We start from the raw sequence: 20,465 nt of genomic DNA, 5'->3' as shown, positions 1-20,465 counted from the left end.
ATTGATCTGGAGCAGGTGGTGCAATGATTAATGGCGAATTCAGATTAATTTTGATTCTTAATGCATAATAGATTCCTTTTCAGATTAAGTTTTTTATCATTCAAAAGTGGTCCTCCCTTGATAAATCTCGAAATTCTACTTAAAAAGTGAGTGTGATTGGATGAATTCAGGTAATTGAAAATTTTAAGAGAACAACAGGACCACAATAGAAGAAGAGACAGAATACAGAAAACTACGTTGGTGTCCTGGTGCCACGCTTATTGGTGCAGACTAAAATGCACTCTTTGCTGGGTATAAATAAGTTTTGAGTTGTAGCTGTAACATTGTTGGGTTATGTCTTTTGAGTAAAAACACAGGAGTCGCAAACTGAACCAATAAGAGAAACACCGAGAAATCAGGAATTTGGTCGGGGAAGGGTCTGGGTGCAAAATTCATATACAAAGCATAAATTCGTAACTGGAAGTGAACGACTTTTCGATGGAGAGGAGAGGGCTAAGCCACGAGGAGGGAGGAGGGGGCAACGCTAATATAATGTCTGGAAGATGAAAGTGCCGTCACGGTGGCTGTCATGTTGTATTTGATGTTTTCTGTTCACCAAGCGTTCGTGTAAATGTTTGCTCCTTTTGCGTCCTCTTCCTCTTCCTCCTACTGCATCTTCTTTCTGTTTATATTTGTCTCCTCACTCACATTCTGCGTCTTCGCTTTCTTTCTTTTTTATTTTATTTTATTTGCAGGTAGTACCTGATGAAGGCATTTTGCAATGGACAAAATATCGGCTGCTTGTGCCATGGAATGGAGCATCCAGCTCGACAAGGCTCTCCGCTCCAATAACCCAGGTTTCATCTGCTTCTGTTGTCCTTTTCCTTTAACAAACTCCAACAACAACCCCATTTCTTCTTCTTCTTCTTCTTCTTCTTCTTCTATGTTTTAAGCACTGTTGGGAAATTCATATGTTTTTTCTTAAACAAATTCAATAGCAATACAATTGTTTCACCACTAACAAGAATTTCTCCTTATTCAGCTCGAGCTGTGGAGGCCATATTACAGACTGGATCAAGACTTGAACAGTGGAGACAAGAACCAGAAGCAACTAAGGCAATGTGCTCCATCTTTGGTTTAGTCCCTGGCGAGGACAGGCTTTTTGCCAACACTATACTACTAAGGCTTGCAGACGCATTTCAGTCTGGTGATAAAAACATCAGGCTATCTGTCGTCAGAATTTTCTTGAAAAATAGTAGGTATGACAGAAGCAAGAAACATAGGAAACAAACGAGAGCAACTTTTCTGAATGGCAGAGTGTATAACCATGCAGAACTTTTGAGGAGAGTCAAGGTTGTTTTTGACACAGGTGATGTTGAGTCGAGAGCATTGGCTTTAGTTCTGTTTGGTTGTTGGGCTGATTTTGCAAAAGATAGTGCAGAGATACGTTACTTGGTACTTTCCAGTATGGTCTCTTCTTATGTTATGGAGGTGAGTCTGGTGTCTCAACATCAGTATTTCTTCTGCGAAAACTCAAATGTTCTATTTGTTGTTATTAATATATTCTTTCTACTCTGTTTTTTTCTTAAAGAAGGGTGATTAGCTGAGCTTGTTGAGCCAAATCCAAGGCATTTAACTTAAATTTATGGTCCTCGATGGGTTTAGATATTATATATACTCACAAACATACATATGCGCAGACACTTATCTTGCCTCTTAGATTCAGCTACCCGACTTTTTAAACAGAGATAAGAAACAAAGGATAAGAAATCTTCTTGTTGGCTAATGGCTTTATTGACATGCCACTTGCAGTGACTTATTATTTTTAGAAAATGAGTAGAACTTATTTGCAGCCTTTGATTGGCTTCTATAGGTGAAAGCATCATTGTTTGCTGCTGGTTGCTTTTGTGAGTTAGCAAATGACTTTGCACCTGTTGTCTTGGAGATGCTGGTGAATATGATGGCTTCCTCAGAAACACTGCCAGCTGTAAGGTTGGCGGGTGTGAGTGTTTTTACTAGAATGGTTTGCTCTTATTCAGTTTCAAGTAGAGCTTACAAGGTTTTGTATCTCTCTTTCACTCACTCATATCCTGAAACATGTATATTCCAATTTGAATGTGTAGATGTATCTTTGTGGTTATTGTGCAAAATTATGGCCCAGTCCACTCAGGCCTCCAGAGGACATTTTTTCTGAGTTTTTTCCAGGATCATATCATGGAATGGTACATGTTTTTTCAGGGAATTTTTCACATGTTATTTTGCAGAGGAAACACTTAATGTTAAATGAGTTATTGTTTCTTGCATCCCTTTAAAAGAACTGAGTCTTACACTTGAGGCATATAAATGCATATATTTCAAAATTTTCTAACATATCATTCTCTGACTTCTCCAATTTTTTTCTTTTGTTGACAAACGTGTGACCATTTTAGATATAATGAAAATTTCAGTGACGAGTAGAAGTCCATACATTATTCAGAAAAATAAAGCTATTATTTTAGTGACAAGATTACTATTGTCAAAATTTACTCTTTCACCGGACTCTCTGTTTTGGATCTTTTCATTTTATATACAATTAACCATTTCTTTCTTTAGACTGGTGTAAAGCTGGTGTCAGATTCTCCAGAGCAGAATTTTGTTGTTGCCATGCTGGTATCACTCTCAAAACTTGTTTCCAAGTCAACAGGTCTTATTTCTGAACAGGTACTTCTTCCGGCATCAGTTCATGTGGTTGGGGGCAGGGGCCAGTGTATGACTTGTTTAGTTTTGCTAAGTATTATCTTTCCACTTAAATACAGGTGGACTTGCTTTTATCATGTCTTAGCCGGGAAAATCCTGGGCAGTTGAGAGTAACAGCATTAAGTTGCTTACATCTAATTTTTGTAAAAGAAGGGTGTTGCTCTCCTGTTAATATGCATGTGATCAAAACATTATTCACCATAGCAGATGAACCTGAACTGCCATCAGTCATGCAGTGTAGATCTCTGCAGATTTTACATAAGGTATCTCTAAGCCAATGATAAATTAGTTATTTAGTATTGGTGGATTAACTCTGTTGATGCATTTTGGGGAATTTGCAGATTGTTTTGTATACACTACCTATTCTCCCTTCTTTCGAGATGCTTGAATTTGCTCAGCTGTTAGCCATTCTAGAAAATGCTTCCCAGTCCCCAATCATGTCAAAGAGCCTTGCAGCTCTTTGTATTCTGACAGATGTTTCAACCAAACTTTGGGCAAAATTGGAAAGTGAATCTTTTGTTGTTTGTTCCTCACCTTTGCCATCACGGGTCATCTCATTAATTATGGAGCGGCTTAGCTCACTGATAAAAGCATTACCTGACACTTGTCAGACTAACTCCAGAATATTTCAAGAAGTTAAAAGCCTGCTAAATCTTATGCTTCAGCTGGTTGGAGAACATCCAGATTTGGGTGCAATGGTGCTGGATGAAATGAGTTCATTTATTGAATATTTCGTGAATCTCAATGAAAATTTCATGGCTGCTAGACAAATTGATACCTCTGACGTTATGGACTCTGAAGGAGAAAAATGGAGAGTCTTCAGGTCCAAGCTTTTATCTATTATACACACATTTGTGGCTGCCTGTCTTCAAAATCTCAATGAAGCCGGTGCAATCACTACCAATGTCTTTGACAAATTAAAGCTTCTGGTGGAGCTTCTACATCATGGCCGGGTGTTTGATTGCCGTACACGTACCATTTACTCTTTATTGTTGCATTCTCATCTTTTTGGAAAAATTGATATTCTTCTTACCAAGCATCCATTTAAGCATGAACTTGCTACCGTTGAGCATGCCAGAAAGATGTTGTCAGAGAGGGATAATTGGCATGCCTATAAAGCTGGAATATATGCAGCACGTCAGGGAGCATGGATCACAGCAACTTTTATTTTTGCACAGCTAATGACAAGAGTTCAATCTGATTCTTGTTATTGCTGGCTTAAATTGTTAGTTCAGTTTTCCTATTCTGAAGCTAAAGTGCAGCTTAGTCTCTTGCCAAAGCAACAATCCATCTTAGTTTGTTCACTGGATATGAATGAACTCCTGACTCCTTTCAAAGATAATTTAGGAGTTGGACAAGATGCTGAAGGGAATAACAATGAGCCTAATTATAGGGATGTGCTTGTTGCAGCATACCACAATCTAAGTTCTTCGATAGAAACATTAGAAACAGGTGTCATTTCTGGAAAACAATTTTGTTTTCAGATATGGTTCTTCACTCTCAGAGCAAAGTTTCTTGCTGCTGCTGGGGAGATTCTTGAAGTTTTGGACACATCTAAGGAGGTAAATGCTAGCAATTTTATTGAGGTTCAGGACAGTGCTTTGGCCAGCCTCATTTGTCTACAAAAGACTGCTGAGTTATCTTTCCAGTTGAAGAGAATAGCAAAGGAATTGGATCTGATAAGCTCATCTTTCGTTGGTATAGATGTCGAGAGCTCTAAAATCATAGCAACACTTGCACTTAATTGTTCGTTATTGGCCTTTACTGCTGGATTCCCACTATTCTTTCCAAATCTTCCTGCTTATAAAAATTTCATAATTTGTGATCGTGAGGATTCAAAGCAGAATTATTTAAGTTCAATGCTACTGCAAGATTTGCTTGGGCGTTTGTTGCACATTGACAATGAGATCTGCATGAATCTCTGTCTACTTTTAGATAATGGAGAACATCCCAAAAAATGTTTTCACCTGCAGTCCAGAAATCAAATATTGAAAAGTGGGCATGAAGTAAGGGATATACTCAATATTATAAGGTATGCTGTTTCCACTGTGGTTCGTTTGCGAAGTGAGACGAACAGGATGCAAAATGAGGTGAGCATATCCCATGTTACAAAGACTGGGATAGAGCTACTGTTAGACATTATTAAGAAATGGCTTCAAATCCCGTTTCTGGTCCCAAAGCATTTCTTTAAGATAAGGTATATGCTCAACACTTTTTCCACTTTTCAGCTTTGTTTCTCTGCATAGTTTCAATTAGGAAACACTTTTAGTTGACCCACTGAAGATTGTGAGGATTAATGGTTATCTCCTTCTTCTTTGTCTTCTTTAAACAATGATTCTCCTTAGTGTTATCTTCTATAGTGGTCTACATTTCTTTAGCATTAAGCCTATATTGGAGTTGATTGCGATAACTGATAACTTCTGCGACTTTATGATAGTCTGATTTCTATAATTGCATTAAATCTCAGGCCTTTAATTGGTTCAGAGCTCTTTGTCCTCAATACAGACACCAGAAATCAAAATGAGATTACAGTCTTGCCTGGCTTTCACCTCTCACTAAATGTCTGCCTTCAACTGAGAAACGCCCCACCTGAATTCCCACTTCGGTTGACAAAATTGTACTGCCTTCTTCATTGTAGAGTGTCCTTTCAGAAGCCATCACATAGTGGAAGAAACTGTGAACAAATGGAATGGGATTATCAGCCTTGGGAGAGTGGGGACATGGTAGAAATGAATGAGAAGTTATTTCACTACGTGACAGAGTGTGCAAAGAAGAGTAGTTATGGTAAGCATGTCAGGGATGATGATATCAATGGTGACCTGGTTGTGAATGGACTTGTGTGTTTTGAACCAAATGCTAAAGGGCAAGGATTTTCAAATTGTGTACTTGATGTCTCTCATTTTCCAGTGGGTTCTTATAGAATCAAATGGTATAGCTGTTGTATTGACAATCAAGGTTCTTACTGGAGTCTTCTGCCATTGAACTCTGGACCTATATTTACCGTACAGCAGTCTCATGTTATCTGATATTGTGCATAGTCGACTGAGTGAAAATGTGATGTTTCTTCTTGGTGGTATTAAGTTATAGGGTTATTATGTCAATTTTTTTACTACTATATGTTTTAGAACTGTTAAATTATGGATAGAGCCTCTATAACTCGAAGAAGGTACATGTGAGCATTTACATAAAAGCATAAATCGGGTTTGTACATTGAGTTTTACATGCATATTGCATATTATATATAGATTATGTTTTTGGAGTTGCTTATAATTTTCATTGTAGAATTATACAATGTCAGAAGTGGGATTGGAACCCAAGCCTTCTCACGAAGACCAGAGCTTGAGTCTGGCGCCTTAGACCACTCGGCCATCTCTCTATGCTGTCATCTTGTATGTAGAAAATAGAACAGCTATTGCTCGGCCATCCTGGCATGTTGTCTTCTTGTCTTTAGAGAGCTAAAGACAGGCTCTATAATCTATTGATTCCTCAGGCATCCTGACATGCTGTGTTCTTGTATTTAGAGAGCTAAAACAGATTCTATATCTATAGATTCCTGAGTTTTAAGATATCAGGCCCTTTTAGGATTGGCCTTTTGTAAAAAATAAAAAGGTGGCAAATGATTCTTTGAATCATCCATCAGTTTCTAAAAGTAAAGATCTTCTTGATCAGTCTGGTCCCCTAAAGTAAAGATTTCCCCCAAATTGGAAAATCCAATGGACAGACACCCCTTCTTCTTTCTCTTGACAGCAACGTTCAATTATAAATAGCCACATAGCCGATCGAAAATTGCTTCTTACTTTCTAATAGTACTTAAAATTGCAGCTGCTTATGCCCATTTCCTTTTTTTTTTTTTTTATAAAAGAGGAAAACTGCCAACTGCTGCAATGTGAAAAGCTTAAAAGACAATAGGTGGAGATCCTGTTAACTTGGAGCAAAGAAAGGTTTGGTCCGGTTACTTCAAGATGAAATATTAGCCATTGAATCTACCTTACCCAACAACATCAATGAAGCCACCAGATTCCTTAACTTCTCCACTTTTCTTTCTACAATCAGTTGCTTTAACAAACTTGTATGTTGAAGCATGAAAAATAATCATATCTTACTCTTTTCGATGCATTAACTTGAAACAACATAAACTTAAACCGCCATTGGTTCAACTAACACCTGATCCATCGTGATTATGATGATGGGTTGTTCGTGGGGAAAGGGATAATGAGAAGTGTAGATTTTTCCAATTAGAATAGTCAAGCTTTTACCATTTTTTTGTAGCTTTGGACATGATGGTCATAGGGGTTTGCTTATGCATTTATCATGAAGAAAAACACCACTTGGTTAAAGAAAATAGGAAGAGGAAAAAGGATGCATTATTTTGGGTTGGGTTTGCGGGGGTTAGGATATCTATCTGCAGTTACCTAATGCACAGCATGCATGCTGTGGCACTATGACGTAACAGGTTGATTTTGGGGACGAACCACCTTGATAATTTGTTTTGTCTTCAACCTTCGTCATTTCATAGAAATGGACAACGTAGTGCCGTTAGGTGCACTCTGTTTGGAAGCAGCTTGCCTCACTCCAAACCACTGATTCTGCTAATCACCGCCCGTGAATCGCTGTCTGTCCTTCGTATAACAATGAGAAATGATCTGGCTTGTATCATGCTCGTTTCTGTGTGTGTAGTACTGCCCAAAGCTTGGACTTGGATCGCAATTTTCATCGAGCCATTTGGCTGCTCTAAATGGCAGAGGAAACAGTATCGCGTACCCTGACCCGCTGTCTCATAAGGCTAGTAATTCAAGTGATTAATGACCGGTTATAACATTCATTCTTAATGACAATTTTAATATACTTTCGCTTCACAATGCTTAGTAACTGATTAATTCCTTTTCACTGAGCTTGTGACAAACTGACAAATTCCAAGAACATCCCCCCTACGGTGTCATCCAATCTTTCTCTTCCTAATCTCAACCGCCCATTTGATCAAGGCCCCGTAACCAACACCAAGAAATCAAGAAATTTCCATTAATTCACAAGAACAAGATATTTCCAACAACCATCAAGACAAAACAACAATGAAATCAGCAGTCACCACCCAACCATGTATCCGATTTGGCATCATATGATTGATCCACAGACTGTTCCGTGAAACTTCTGCACTCTTTTCTGAACTGCATAATTTTTCCTGAAGCATAACCCCTTTTGGTCACTGCCCTTGTTTGTGAAAATACCTTTTACACAATGTCAAACTTGTTAGGGTCCGTAAAGTAAGAAGTTGGTAACTGATTACTTTTTTGTCAGAGAATAAAATGTTTCAAACACGGCTTCCCTAGGCAGGCGCAAGCAATCCTCACGTCCAAAAAACCAAATAGACATTTTAAAAAGGAACTAAAGTTATGGGTGTCATGTGTGTGATCCAATATTATAAAACATTATAAGATTTTCCTAGGAAATCTTAGTTAGCCCCTTCTCTTTCCATGTCCCTCCTGCAGGATCTTGCCTTTGTCATTTAAGTATTGCCAAAACGCAAAGAAATCAGACAGAAAGAGATGGACAGGACTATGGCAAGAAATGCTCTAGCACTCTCCATGATATTGGGTTTGGCTAGTTTGCTCGTAATTCAGGTTTGTGGCGATAATTCAAGGGTGGGTCAGTTTTCTGCTGCTCATTACTATGAACAAATGCGCCAATTGCAAGCCTTCAAGGGTTCTCTTATTGGTCGAGACTCAGTTTCAGGTTCAGCAATCTCTCCCTCCCTATCCTCTGCTCGGCAGCTGCAGGTATTTCTTCTGTTTCTGGTCATTCTTTTGCTCCTAATATTTTCCCGAAGTTTCCGATGACATTATTTGCCTGAAACGGATGATGGATACAGGCAGCAGCATCGGTTCCACGTGTGTATCAAGTAACAAAATACGGAGCAGATCCGACTGGGAAAGCAGACAGCACAGAAGCACTAAACAAGGCTATAGCTGATGCATTTCAGAGTCCAGGTGAAGGGTCATTGACCTTGATGGACGGGATCACTAATCTTGGAGGGCCACAAATTAATCTTGAAGGTGGGAATTACCTGATAAGTAAACCACTGCGGTTGCCCTCTGCGGGTGCTGGCAATTTTATGGTATGCCTCCCCCAATTGAAATTATTTTCTGCAATGTCCTAAATTTTCCTGATGAAAACAGAAGAAAATCTATGTCGTCCTCATCTACGTGCGTACGTATAATTTCTGTACCAGCATTGCCACATGGCATTTTGTGGTGAAACCCAAGATAACTTGTGCCTGACCAAACCGCAATCAGACAACAGTCCCTGTCTATGTTTTCTAGTAGATGTTAATGTCTCTGAACAGTTTGGTCTCGCATTGACCTTCTGGGATCATGGAAGATAGTATATGCAGTTAGGACCTGATAAAAAAACATAAAATTTCTGCAGTTGTTCAGAATTGAAATTACAGTTCTCATAGATTTGAAACTATGAAAATTTGCCACGTGGCAGCTCTGGACTTGCTCAAAGGGTCAATACCAATAAGCGTTCACAAAACTGGAGGAAGCCTAATGGTAAGAAGGGTCTGTGTCAAACTTCATGAACTTTGAATTGGAAAAATAATTACATATCATATGATTTCCTTTGGAAAAACTATACCCTCACTTTCTTGTTAAGGCTCTACAATATTTTCTTCACACAAAGAAGAAAGCTACAGCCATGACAATGAGCTGGAAACTTATGTCTGATTAAGTTCTTTTCATTTGTCATGAAAAGCGAAATACAGTTGTTCCCTGTTGGTTCAAAAGCAAAAGCAGAAGCTGATGAAGCAGCATTTTTTATTTGGCAACATCAAGTTCAATTAAGGATCACCGAAACTAATTCCATCTCCGTTATTCGTTAACTTATTGACTTCGATTTGTTATGAAACAGATCCACGGAGGGACACTACGAGCCTCAGATGATTTTCCAGCTGATGGGTATCTTATTGATTTGTCTGCACCATCGGCTAGTAGTCAAGAAGGAAACGAAGGGAGCTCCTTGAATTCACAGCTTGCCTCATCGTCATCCTATAACTACGAGTACATGACCGTCAAAGACCTGATGTTGGACTCTAATTTTAGGGGTGGAGGCATTTCAGTTGTAAACTCACTGAGGACTAGCATTGACAACTGCTACATTGCCCATTTCACCACCAACGGAATTTTAGTCCAAGGTGGGCACGAGACCTATATCAGGAATTCTTTCCTCGGCCAGCATATCACTGCAGGTGGGGATGGAGGCGAAAGAAACTTTAGCGGCACTGCCATTAACCTAATGGGCAACGATAATGCCGTCACAGATGTGGTGATTTTTTCAGCTGCCGTAGGAATAATGGTCTCAGGTCAAGCCAACACCTTCTCCGGGGTGCATTGTTACAACAAGGCAACAGGTTTAGGTGGCACTGGGATTTACTTGAAGCTCCCTGGCAACACACAAACCCGGATAGTGAATTCTTACATGGATTTCACTGGCATTGTGGCTGAAGACCCCGTCCAGCTTCACATCTCAAGTAGCTTTTTCCTTGGCGATGCATTCGTTCTCTTGAAATCAATAAATGGGGTAGCAAAAGGAGTAAACATAGTGGATAACATGTTCAGTGGCTCCAACAATGGGGTCCATATTGTCCAGCTAGACCAATCAAATGGGCCTTTCAAAGAAATTGATCAGGTCGTAGTTGACAGGAACAATGTTGAGGGGATGAACCTCAAAGCAACGGTTGCAAGAGAGGCCGTTGAAGGGAATGGCAGCTCCTGGACAGTTGATTTTAATTCTATTCTTCTATTTGCTAACCTGATTAAGCATGTGCAATACTCATTAACCACAAGCGGCAGCTCATTTCCTAACCACGCCCTGCGTAATGTGTCTGAAAACCGTGTTGTGATTGAGTCAGACGTGGCTGCACAGGCAAATGTCTTCGTCACTGTGGATCAAGGAGCATCGAGCTTAATTAGTAACTGACCTTTTAATTATTTTTCTTGTCCAGATTTTATCTTGCTTGACAATTGTGAATACTGGGTGAAAGCTTGGTACATTTTACTCTGCCTCAACACATAGTTCGAACATATTCATGAAGCTAAATTTTCAACTACTGTTTTGGTGAAGTTTCGATTACAAAATTCAGTGTAATTGTTGAAAAAAATAATAATAAATAAGTCTCGGATATGATCTAGAGTGACGGAATCGAAGACTGTTTGCTTCATGGGTTTAGATTAACGAACACGTTGATATTAGGTAGAATCAAGATATTTGGTTGTAGGTGTAGGAATTGAAAGTTTAACTAATTCTGCCATTTTGGATGTCTTTGGCTGGGCAAGAGTCATCATTTTTTTGCAGTTAAGAGTAGGTAATCCTACTCATTTGGCAAGAACTAGATGAATTCCGCGAATTCGATAACATAATTCAACTTTATCAAAGAAGAAAAGACAACATTTTTCTTCCTCTTCCTATTCCTTTTGTTTAATACATATGAAATTGAAGAGTTAGGTGCATCTTTAGAGCTAGTAATTAAAGAAAACTGTAGGTTCAAAGTTCCACCTGCATGTCATAATTTGTGCATTTAGAAAGTTTAACATACAAGTCCAAAAGTGGTTAAGTGACCATAATTAAGAGTGTGAATAAATTCAGCATAGCTATTCCATTCTATGGCAGAAGTTAATTATGAATTTAACTCTGCTATAATCCTTGCTTAATGGTTACAGATTATAAAACATGTTCGTTTGCCAGGTTCAATGGTTGATCACAGATTGAATGTAATGAAGGGTTTTTCGTTTTTAGTTTCTTTGGCCCAACAAAACAAATGAAGCCAAGAAAGGTCTGGCTCGGTGATACTCCTGGAGGAATTTGTTGGGCTTGCCTTTAGCAATGGGGGAACGGTGGAGCTCATAGGGGTCTCTGATCCAGTGACGTCATGCTCTTAGATGTTTGGCCGCAATTATTAACTCACCCTGTTCCTATCTGGCAACATTAATGAATCAATAAATAAAAGATGAAAGAGAGCAATTAAGGAGAAGAAGAAACACATGTTCTCATAGACGCTTTCGGGAACCGAAAGTTGCTTCCATCTTTAATTTTGACTGTTGAGGTATAAAGACAGTATATTTTAATGATCTCTTTGTCTTTTTAAAAAGGAAAAAGGAAATCCCTTTACTTTGTTTTGTCCTCTTCTCTTCTCTTTATCCCTCTGCTTCTAATTTTTCTTTTGGGAGGCACTAGGTAGACCGGATGAGCGACCATACTACTCTAAAACGCTTTTGCTTCTCAAATTGAAATGGCAGCAGGAACCAAGGTTTCGTAAAACTTCGTTTCCTGTTTACGACTGCTAGTAATAGGATAATTATAGGATTTAGGACCGTGGAACACTCTGCCCGAGGCCCGGAAAAAAGTACCCCAAACCCAAAGAGCTGGTCCAGACGCCACATTCCCTAGATATTTAGGCAAAAAGAAACAGTTCGTCCGCAAACCCCTCTCTCTCTATGTTCATCTGTCCGAGTGAGTAAATATATCCCAGATTCACGCAACTTTTTTGCACACAGTGCCTAAGTTGCTGTAAAAGGAAAAATGACAAACAAATTCACCTCAGCATTTTGCTTTCTAATGCTGTTGCTGGTGCGGCAAACAACTTGTTCCATGAGACAACACAAGTTAGCAGAATTCCGAGCGAAGCTACAAGCGATGGCACCTCCGCCTTCTACTTCTCTCCAACCCCACTCGTCAGACGCCAAAATAGTAAGACTCACACCATATTTCCATACTTGCATTTCTATTTTCTGCATGTATCAGATACTCTCAGCATTTCAGCTTTCTTTTGTCTCTCCTTTCTTGTTCTAATTTGGCACACGATTGTGGGTTTTCTTCAAATGGTGCGGTTTTAGAATGGAAGAGTGTTCTATCCGATTGGGTACGGAGCAGACCCAACTGGGGAGCAAGAGAGCAGTGACGCCATATTGCAAGCGTTGAACGACGCTTTCCAGGTACAAAGCGGTCTCGAAATGCTACCTGGTGTGACTGACTTGGGTGGCGTTGTAATTGATTTGCTAGGCGGAAGCTACAAAATCAGCAAACCTATAAGGTTTCCCGCTTCCGGCGGAGGCAATGTTGTGGTTAGTTTCCTCTTTTCTCTTCCGTCTACCAATATACCCAGGGTATAGAATATAGATGATATATATGGACATATATACGTATAATTTTAGATGTATCTGTACTTTTATATGTATAAATACTTCGTCTCTACATTTTCTTGCATTGCACCATGTCATGTGCCTGCTGTAGTTAATGCCTAGCCTTTTTAGGATTATTTGGTGGAACTTTGAAGACAGAGGCTTGGATTTTTTGAGGTAACTTTTGCAGCTATGCATGTGGTGTCTGTGCCATGTTGGCTCGATGCACTGGACTGGTCGGTCCTTTCCTGCATGAGATGCATTAAACAAGATTGCTGTTTTCTATCCATGCGTGAATCTCACTCTTTCAAGTTCAAATATTTCTGACCTAATTGCAAATTTTTTTTCAACTTTTCCCTCTAAAAGCTTTGAAATGTATTCAATTTCTTACTAAAAATTCAAAGTCTCACTAACCAGTTATGTACGTAATTTTAAATGAAACTGGTTCAATAATGACTGGGAAGTGGGCAATAAGACATAGGTCAAGTCAAATCAAATTGGGTGGGTGCAGGCAAAGGAATATAAATCATAAATGCTCTTTTGAACAGAAAAGAAAAAAAAAAACCCCTTTATGTGAAATCTTCTGCAAAACCTGAAGCCATTCCATTTGGATACCGAAGTTCAATAGTATGTGATAGTATCTTGGTCTGAACTCTGAATACACCCTTTTGACTCATATAATGCTCCATGCTTAATCGATCAATTAGGTGAAAGGAGGGTCGTTGCGAGCGTCAAACACATTTCCGGTTGACCGCCATCTCATCGAAGTGTGGTCTCCAAATTCTCAGATCCTTAAAGAAAAAGCATCTGTCCCTCCTGGTTTTGCCGACGCAAAAGATCAGAATGTAGGAATCTACTATGAAGACATCACCTTCAGGGACATTCTTTTCGATTCAAGCTTTCGAGGAGGAGGGATCTTCATCATTGATTCGGCCAGGATTCGCATAAATAACTGCTTCTTTCTTCACTTCTCAACGGAAGGAATTCTAGTTCAGAAAGGCCACGAGACTTTCATATCAAGTTGTTTCCTAGGACAGCATTCGACAATTGGTGGAGACAAAGGGGAGAAAAGTTTTTCTGGCACTGCCATTCAACTTTCAAGTAATGACAATGCAATCACCGATGCTGCCATCTTCTCAGCAGCCATCGGAATTCTATTAGAAGGGCAAGCTAATATTGTTACAGGCGTACACTGTTACAACAAAGCAACAGCATTTGGTGGAGTAGGAATTTTAGTGAAATCAGCTGGTGCACTAACTAGAATCGACAATTGTTACCTAGATTTCACAGCTATTGTCATGGAAGACCCTGTTCAAGTTCACGTTACCAATGGACTTTTCATAGGAGATGCTAACGTCGTGTTGAAGTCAATTAGGGGACAAATATCTGGGGTGAACATAGTTAACAATATGTTTAACGGTAACCCCAGAAACATGGTTCCAATTATCCAACTAGACGGGAAATTCAACACTATTGATCAAGTGGTGATCGACCAGAACAACGTGAATGGCATGAGCCTGAAATCAACGGCCGGAAAATTGACGGTAGCGGGAAATGGGACAAAATGGGTTGCTGATTTTTCATCGTTGTTAGTATTCCCAGATCGAATTAATCATTTTCAGTACTCATTCCTTATTCAAAAGGAGGCAGCAGCAGCAGGGTTCCCGGTACATGCAGTGACCAATGCGTCAAATAACGTTGTAGTTGTAGAGAGTGACAAAGCAGTGAATGGGGTGGTTTCCGTGGCTGTCGATCAGTACAACTACATCGGAGAAAGCAATGTAGCTTTCAAAAAGTAGAGTTCAGATGCTCCAAGCTTCATTGTCCAGGGCAGCCTCTCCTGTTTCCTAAACTAGTGTTACTCTACCTTGGTCAACTTGTTTCTAACAATGGCGTTTTCAATTTATGGGAGTTGATGAAAGAACTCATAATACCAAAAAACATTAATTAATCAAACTTCAAGAAAGCTTCTGAATTGAGGAACAGAAGCTTGGGAGTTTCTGTATGCTTTACACACCCCAATAGCCTAACAGCAATTTCTGTGAGTTGTCTCTCGCCGCTTTTTGATGCATTTCACTTTACTTGTCTTTTCCTAAAGTATTTCACCCGATTTTAAAAAGGGAGAAAGAGAACCAAAAACTGCTCACAATGACATCCCGACAATTCCATTTCGCTTGAGTCAAGCGATGATAGGCTACACATTCTATCATGGATCTCTACTATATGTATCTCCAGAATAATTCCGAAACGATTAGCACCCTAATTAACAAATAAAAATCTTATACTCTTATGAATCAAATGGGATTAAATTTATTTTCAATTATATTTTGTGACCGGAGTTCAAATTTTAAAATTTTTATTTAAAATCATGATGAAATTACTGTAACGTCGAGATATTCTCTACACTATCATATTATGATACAATAAATGTGCTATGTAAAACATGACACCTTATAGACATCATCTAATGGAGTAGATAGACAATTTAAGTGAAACTTGCTTGCCAACTTATCTATCCAACCTAGAATTTGACATCCCAATAAGGAAAAGCAGGACATGAAACTAGCAGAATCTTATTCGTTCATATTATTTCGTTTGTTTCTTGTGATTATTTGGTTACTTCTTCTCCAGTAAAAGAAAACCCATACTTATTCTTGGGTTTTGCTGTTGTTTTGTGTGATTACTGATCCATATATATTGAGGAAAAGGAGAGAAAAAGTAGTGGCCCAACTCAAGTTTGAGACATTATCGCATGCTTCGGAGAATTAGTCAAGGCTTTTCAGGATAATTTTCCATGTCTTCCACAACTTGATGAAGCCAACCAATAGAAATGTGAAAAATTCTTGGAAAGAGAGTGTTGCTTTTCCCCTTGCTTTGAAGCGCATTATACAAAAGGGTAGACAGTGCATTATCAAGTAAGCATAAGCATTATCCCATGCCACCGTCCCCTTTCCCATCATCACATTTACCAACACCATATATTCATCCTCATGGCTCTTCGGCCTCATGTTTCCTCTTGCTCTGTGTGTACCATGTGTCCTTCCCCCTCCATTTTTCCCATCTCTATCTTCTCACACTTGACGTTCACTCTCCCCCGCTTCTCCTTCTCTTCATGGCTCAAACTTCACCAACTCCCTCTGCTAGTACCCCCGCCTTAAGCATCGCCTGTCAGGAAACACAAGAACCGACAGTAGACTTGAACCTCATGATCATCGTGGCAGCCATGTTGTGCGCCTTGGTTTGTGCCTTGGGCCTTCACTCCATGCTACAATGTGTAATTCAATGCACGCATCGTGCTGTGACCGAGCCAAGGGAATGGGTGGCCTCGCGTCGACTCAACTCGGGTCTTAAGAAGAAAGAAATGGTAGCTTTGCCAACTTCAACTTATGCCAACTCAGGCTCACCATCATCTGCTTCAGGCTGCGCAATTTGCCTCGCGGATTTCTTGGATGGTGACGAAATACGGATGCTTCCCAAATGCGACCATCGCTTCCATGTTGCTTGCATCGATAAGTGGCTGCTCTCTCACTCTTCCTGTCCTACTTGTAGGCATAGGCTCAAGTCCAATGACTCTATGTCCTCCTTAGATCAAATTGTTACAGCTTTGTAAAGCTGTTTCTTGCTGAAATGGAGTACTGTTCTTACAGGTAGCATACCTTCTTCCTTCCTTCTTCTTGTTAGTTACTTCGGCTCAATCTATGGAGCTTATGGACGATTCTGCAATATTTGAGTTCTGGGATGCTGTTATACTAAGTACTGTGAGGATCGGATTACAATTTTTGTACTTTTGTACGGAGTTAACAGAGAAGTTTGGGGCAATGATTGTAGTTGGCTTCCTAGCTATCATGAATGTTACCATTTTATTATCTTTACTTTAATATAGAGCTTAATTATTAAAGCGGCTTCTAAGAAACAGTATTTGTATTTTTCTTCATCATCTTTCCAAGATCATCAGAGGTCACTTTATATTATAGGTTGTAAAAGTTCTCTTTATTCACTTTTTTTAGCACTTTTTTTGTTCACTACATAATTATACCTATAGTATAATTGCTTAATTATAATCTATAATCTGATTTACTACAAACAATTGTGTAAACTGAGTGAAGTGGCCAGCCATATGCAACCGGATCAAACTAGTGTTTCCTTGTGCCTGAGCTACCAACCTTGAAGCTTGCTTGTGAAAGTTAGATTGGACAGAAATATGCCATTAGGAAAGCTATACCGCCATCACCATGTGATGAGAGGGCAAAGAACAACATAAAACAATCGGAAAAGAGGAAACGACAAGGAAGACTAGATTGCAAAAATGTTTAGTACATGTCTGGAACGCAAAATTAGTTCATGTTGTATATGGAAACAGACATAACCATCTCCGCCACGAAGTTTGCTGCATCCACTGATTAATCTGATAGTATAGGTTGGTTGGATGTGGAAATAAGAGTCCAAAAACTTTTTCTCTTTTCAGATTCAGGAAACTAAAAATAATGTAAAGTTAACAATACTAGTGGATTATCTCATTGATGAATGCATTTGTCCTGGGGCTTGAGTCTTGATGCCAGAATTTAATAATGTCATACAAGGGAATCTCCAAAATCTGACCAGTTATTAAACTGCATACGTAACAATCAGAGGAAAATGAAAGCTCACCATAATTACTTCTTATCAGTAATCTAGTTCATGATCAATGCTCTGGACGGTGGTCATGTATTTATCCAAGTGCACTTCATACAATCACAAGCCACAAAACACAGACCTATCTTCTTTTTAAGTATTAAACGCAAAACCAGTAACTTTAATCAAGAACAATAGGCATTCATGTGGAAATTCCCTTATCACATTAAGGAGGACAGATAGAACTGTCATGAAAACTGTATCACCCTTTTTGTTTATTTGATTAAGCAGCAATTTCAGCCAGAAGCCATAATAATTCAACACTTGCCTGGCAAACCAACTTAACAAGATAATTCTTCTTGAATGGTAGTGCTACTTGGTGCTGTCATTCAGGACGTCACCTTTTGTCCCACAACTTTTCTTGTGATTAAACTGGATTTGATTAGTACCAGCAGTCTGCCACGTCATTTGTTTCTTGTAAGTGCTGCTTATCCGTTGGGGGTCCTGAGGTTTTAGGATATCTTCTGAACCTGTCTTTCCCAGGTTTTGCTATTTCAACATATATCAGCCTGCCACCAAATACCTGATAAACCCAAAACCAACATTGAATCAAAGTAGAAATATTTACCAAAACATTGCCTGCAGACAAAAGTTAAAGCTCACCAAGGTTCTCAAATTCAGGTGACGAAAGTTTAATGAAAAAAAATTGCAAACGGTGGTAAAATTAACAGTAAAAGAAGTTTTATTGATGTAAAAGAAAGGAAAGTCTCTGTAATTTTGCTTCATTCAAAGTGGTAAATTAACAGTAAAAGAAGTTTTATTGATGTAAAAGAAAAGGAGAGCCCCTGTAATTTTGCTTCATTCAAAGGGGTGAGAGAAGGTAAGGTAAATGTAATCTACGAATCTTATGCCATATCTATCTACTTTCAGAAAATGAGAAAGTTTGCAATAAAGAAAAGCAGCATAGAACCTGTTGATCCATGTTCTCTACAGCGAGCATTGCATCATCCTGAGAGGTATATTGAATAAATGCATATCCTTTTGATCTTTTTGTGAAATCATCCTTGACAAGCTTAACTGTAATAGATAGACATACAGTTATTTGACTTTAAAACATACACAACAATGGAAATGTAACATATCAATCCTACTAAATCCATTTAATAAAGAGAGACATCCCAATCACCTTTAGCTATTTGGCCAAAATTTGCAAATTCCTTCTGCAAACAGCTTTCTTTGGTGGAATATGGCAAATCTGCAGTTAAGCACACCCAATGGACGCCAGGATACAAATTAGGGAAAGACAGAAGAATACAGCTGTTGCTGACGAGATCATAAAATATCTGAAGGAACTATTTTCAATCTATTTATCTTGCTTGCCATAGAAATCCAACAATCCATCGTGGCTGAGGTGAAGGTCAGAGTAAAATGCAAAATTTTAAAACTATTGATGGTTTTCTTCAATTCTCCCTCTCAATAATGCCATTATATCTCTCTCAATGATACAACAAGGTAGTGACCAGGACCAAAATCACCCCACATTTTTACTTTTGAGTCATGCTTATTCCTAACCAATTCGCCTCTATTTCATCATCACAGCAACAATCAATATGTTGCAGAGCATTCTTCAAATCGCAAAATTTAACACAGCAAAAATAGCTGTAATTTTGGAGCAGGATAAACACTCAAAAAGATAGTTACTCTATGGCTGTTTAGAGCATATAAATGGCACTCTATCAACCCTTAGAACCCTGTTGATTGTTGAATAAAGTAACAATCAGGAAAAAGCATTACCTAATACAAAAAGATTTCTACCAGTAAGCCACTTGGTCCCCAATTCCACCCCTGATGGCAGATAGAATAGAAAACTACTTGATAAACTCAGCTACTCAAACAGAGAAAAGATTATAAAATGGAAACCCAGATTGGGAAAACAATAAAAATGACAAAAAGAAAGCGTAAAATAAAGTAGTAAGAGTGAACGAACAGAGACGGAGGTAAGGAGTTTACTTCTGACGAAGATTCTGCTTGCAAGAGGATAATTGACGATTGATGCTCTGAGGCTGAGGTCCAAGCTTTGATAGGTTTTACAATATGCAGAGATTGGTGAAGGGAAAGAGAGGGTAGCCGCCAGCATGGCTTGCACTTCATCCAGGGACTCGATGTCGCTGCTCTCTGCTCACACAGCGAAACCATCGTCGAAGGCTCTTTTGCAGCCAGAGGACACCATAGACCAAAACGCTGCGTTTCGCTTATTGGAAATATTAATTAACGACCTCAAATATGAAATAATTGAGTTTTGGCTATAAAATAATTGAATTGCTATAAAATTTCAAAATAAATAGAAATCTATAAAAGGTTGTTGAAGGTATTAAAGCCACACAAAATCCAACAACATGATAGCTTTAATTTAATATTTATTGATTAGGAAACTATCAGGAAAGTGTATTCGAGTATTTAATTTAATTATTAGTATATTATAATATTTTTTTTGCAAATATATAAAATGAACCGCAAATAAGTGTAACAATATAATAAATCAAACCAAACCGATCTAATGTAAAACTTGAGCTTGGCCAGATTTTAAAAAAAAAACTAAGGCTCGAGCTCAATCAAAGTTTAATTTATTTTGTGTTTGAGCTTGGTTCGATAAATAATCAAGCTACTCAAATACGACTAAATTAGGTTCAATTATTATTAATTTATATAAAAGGCTCAAAATTTGGCTCGAATTCAATATAAAAATTCAAATACAAAATAAAATATATAAATAAATATTATATTTTATTTATCTATAATATTAAAAAATTTAAAAGCTTCATAAAGCTCACAAGTCAGTCAGAATCAAATAGTACAATACTCCAATTTGGCTGGACTTGTTATTCAAACGATTCAAATTCAAATTCATCTCAATAATAAATGAATTGTGCTGAAATAACTCAATAGAAGTAAAACAAATAATCTTTT

General features: G+C 38.5%; 4 protein-coding genes and 1 pseudogene across 7 annotated transcripts; 4 read left to right on the top strand and 1 right to left on the bottom strand.

Annotated features, from left to right (window-relative positions):
- Positions 1 to 54: 54 nt before the first annotated feature.
- Positions 55 to 6,297, top strand: EMB1895 (ARM repeat superfamily protein). 2 transcript variants are annotated; one of them, XM_021444491.1, is made up of 8 exons: positions 55 to 606; positions 735 to 836; positions 1,022 to 1,470; positions 1,853 to 2,038; positions 2,572 to 2,679; positions 2,775 to 2,978; positions 3,057 to 4,912; positions 5,183 to 6,297. In XM_021444491.1, the coding sequence occupies exons 2-8, from the start codon at positions 761 to 763 to the stop codon at positions 5,739 to 5,741; spliced, it is 3,438 nt and encodes a 1,145-aa protein (XP_021300166.1). In that variant the 5' UTR covers positions 55 to 606; positions 735 to 760; the 3' UTR covers positions 5,742 to 6,297. The 2 variants fall into 2 exon arrangements, with proteins under 2 accessions (XP_021300166.1, XP_021300167.1); XM_021444492.1 differs by lacking the exons at positions 55 to 606; positions 735 to 836; positions 1,022 to 1,470 and having other exon boundaries at positions 1,966 to 2,201; positions 5,183 to 6,296.
- A 1,642-nt stretch (positions 6,298 to 7,939) lies between these two features.
- QRT3 (Pectin lyase-like superfamily protein) lies at positions 7,940 to 10,885 on the top strand. The gene is made up of 3 exons (XM_021444580.2): positions 7,940 to 8,489; positions 8,582 to 8,827; positions 9,622 to 10,885. Exons 1-3 carry the CDS (start codon positions 8,259 to 8,261, stop codon positions 10,687 to 10,689), a joined length of 1,545 nt encoding a protein of 514 aa, XP_021300255.1. The 5' UTR covers positions 7,940 to 8,258; the 3' UTR covers positions 10,690 to 10,885.
- Positions 10,886 to 11,753: 868 nt separating this feature from the next.
- LOC110428643 (Pectin lyase-like superfamily protein) lies at positions 11,754 to 14,937 on the top strand. The gene is made up of 3 exons (XM_021444529.2): positions 11,754 to 12,456; positions 12,603 to 12,830; positions 13,595 to 14,937. Exons 1-3 carry the CDS (start codon positions 12,289 to 12,291, stop codon positions 14,684 to 14,686), a joined length of 1,488 nt encoding a protein of 495 aa, XP_021300204.1. The 5' UTR covers positions 11,754 to 12,288; the 3' UTR covers positions 14,687 to 14,937.
- A 546-nt stretch (positions 14,938 to 15,483) lies between these two features.
- LOC110428698 (RING-H2 finger protein ATL72 pseudogene) lies at positions 15,484 to 16,883 on the top strand (annotated as a pseudogene).
- Positions 16,884 to 17,623: 740 nt separating this feature from the next.
- LOC110428654 (RNA-binding (RRM/RBD/RNP motifs) family protein) lies at positions 17,624 to 19,778 on the bottom strand. Of its 3 annotated transcripts, none has more exons than XM_089785685.1 (5): positions 19,509 to 19,778; positions 19,293 to 19,383; positions 18,685 to 18,753; positions 18,469 to 18,575; positions 17,624 to 18,081 (listed from the first exon to the last, which is right to left on the bottom strand). In XM_089785685.1, the coding sequence occupies exons 1-5, from the start codon at positions 19,692 to 19,694 to the stop codon at positions 17,941 to 17,943; spliced, it is 594 nt and encodes a 197-aa protein (XP_089641811.1). In that variant the 5' UTR covers positions 19,695 to 19,778; the 3' UTR covers positions 17,624 to 17,940. The 3 variants fall into 3 exon arrangements, with proteins under 3 accessions (XP_089641811.1, XP_021300218.1, XP_021300219.1); XM_021444543.2 differs by having other exon boundaries at positions 19,293 to 19,343; positions 19,509 to 19,751; XM_021444544.2 differs by lacking the exon at positions 19,293 to 19,383 and having other exon boundaries at positions 19,509 to 19,727.
- Between the last annotated feature and the right edge of the window lie 687 nt (positions 19,779 to 20,465).

The sequence above is a fragment of the Theobroma umbraticum genome, unplaced genomic scaffold, assembly GCF_002168275.2.
Source record: "Theobroma umbraticum cultivar Fairchild unplaced genomic scaffold, ASM216827v3 scaffold_1682.0, whole genome shotgun sequence".
In the NCBI taxonomy this organism is placed as follows: Eukaryota; Viridiplantae; Streptophyta; class Magnoliopsida; order Malvales; family Malvaceae; genus Theobroma; species Theobroma umbraticum.
This window is presented reverse-complemented; position numbering and strand designations above follow the sequence as displayed.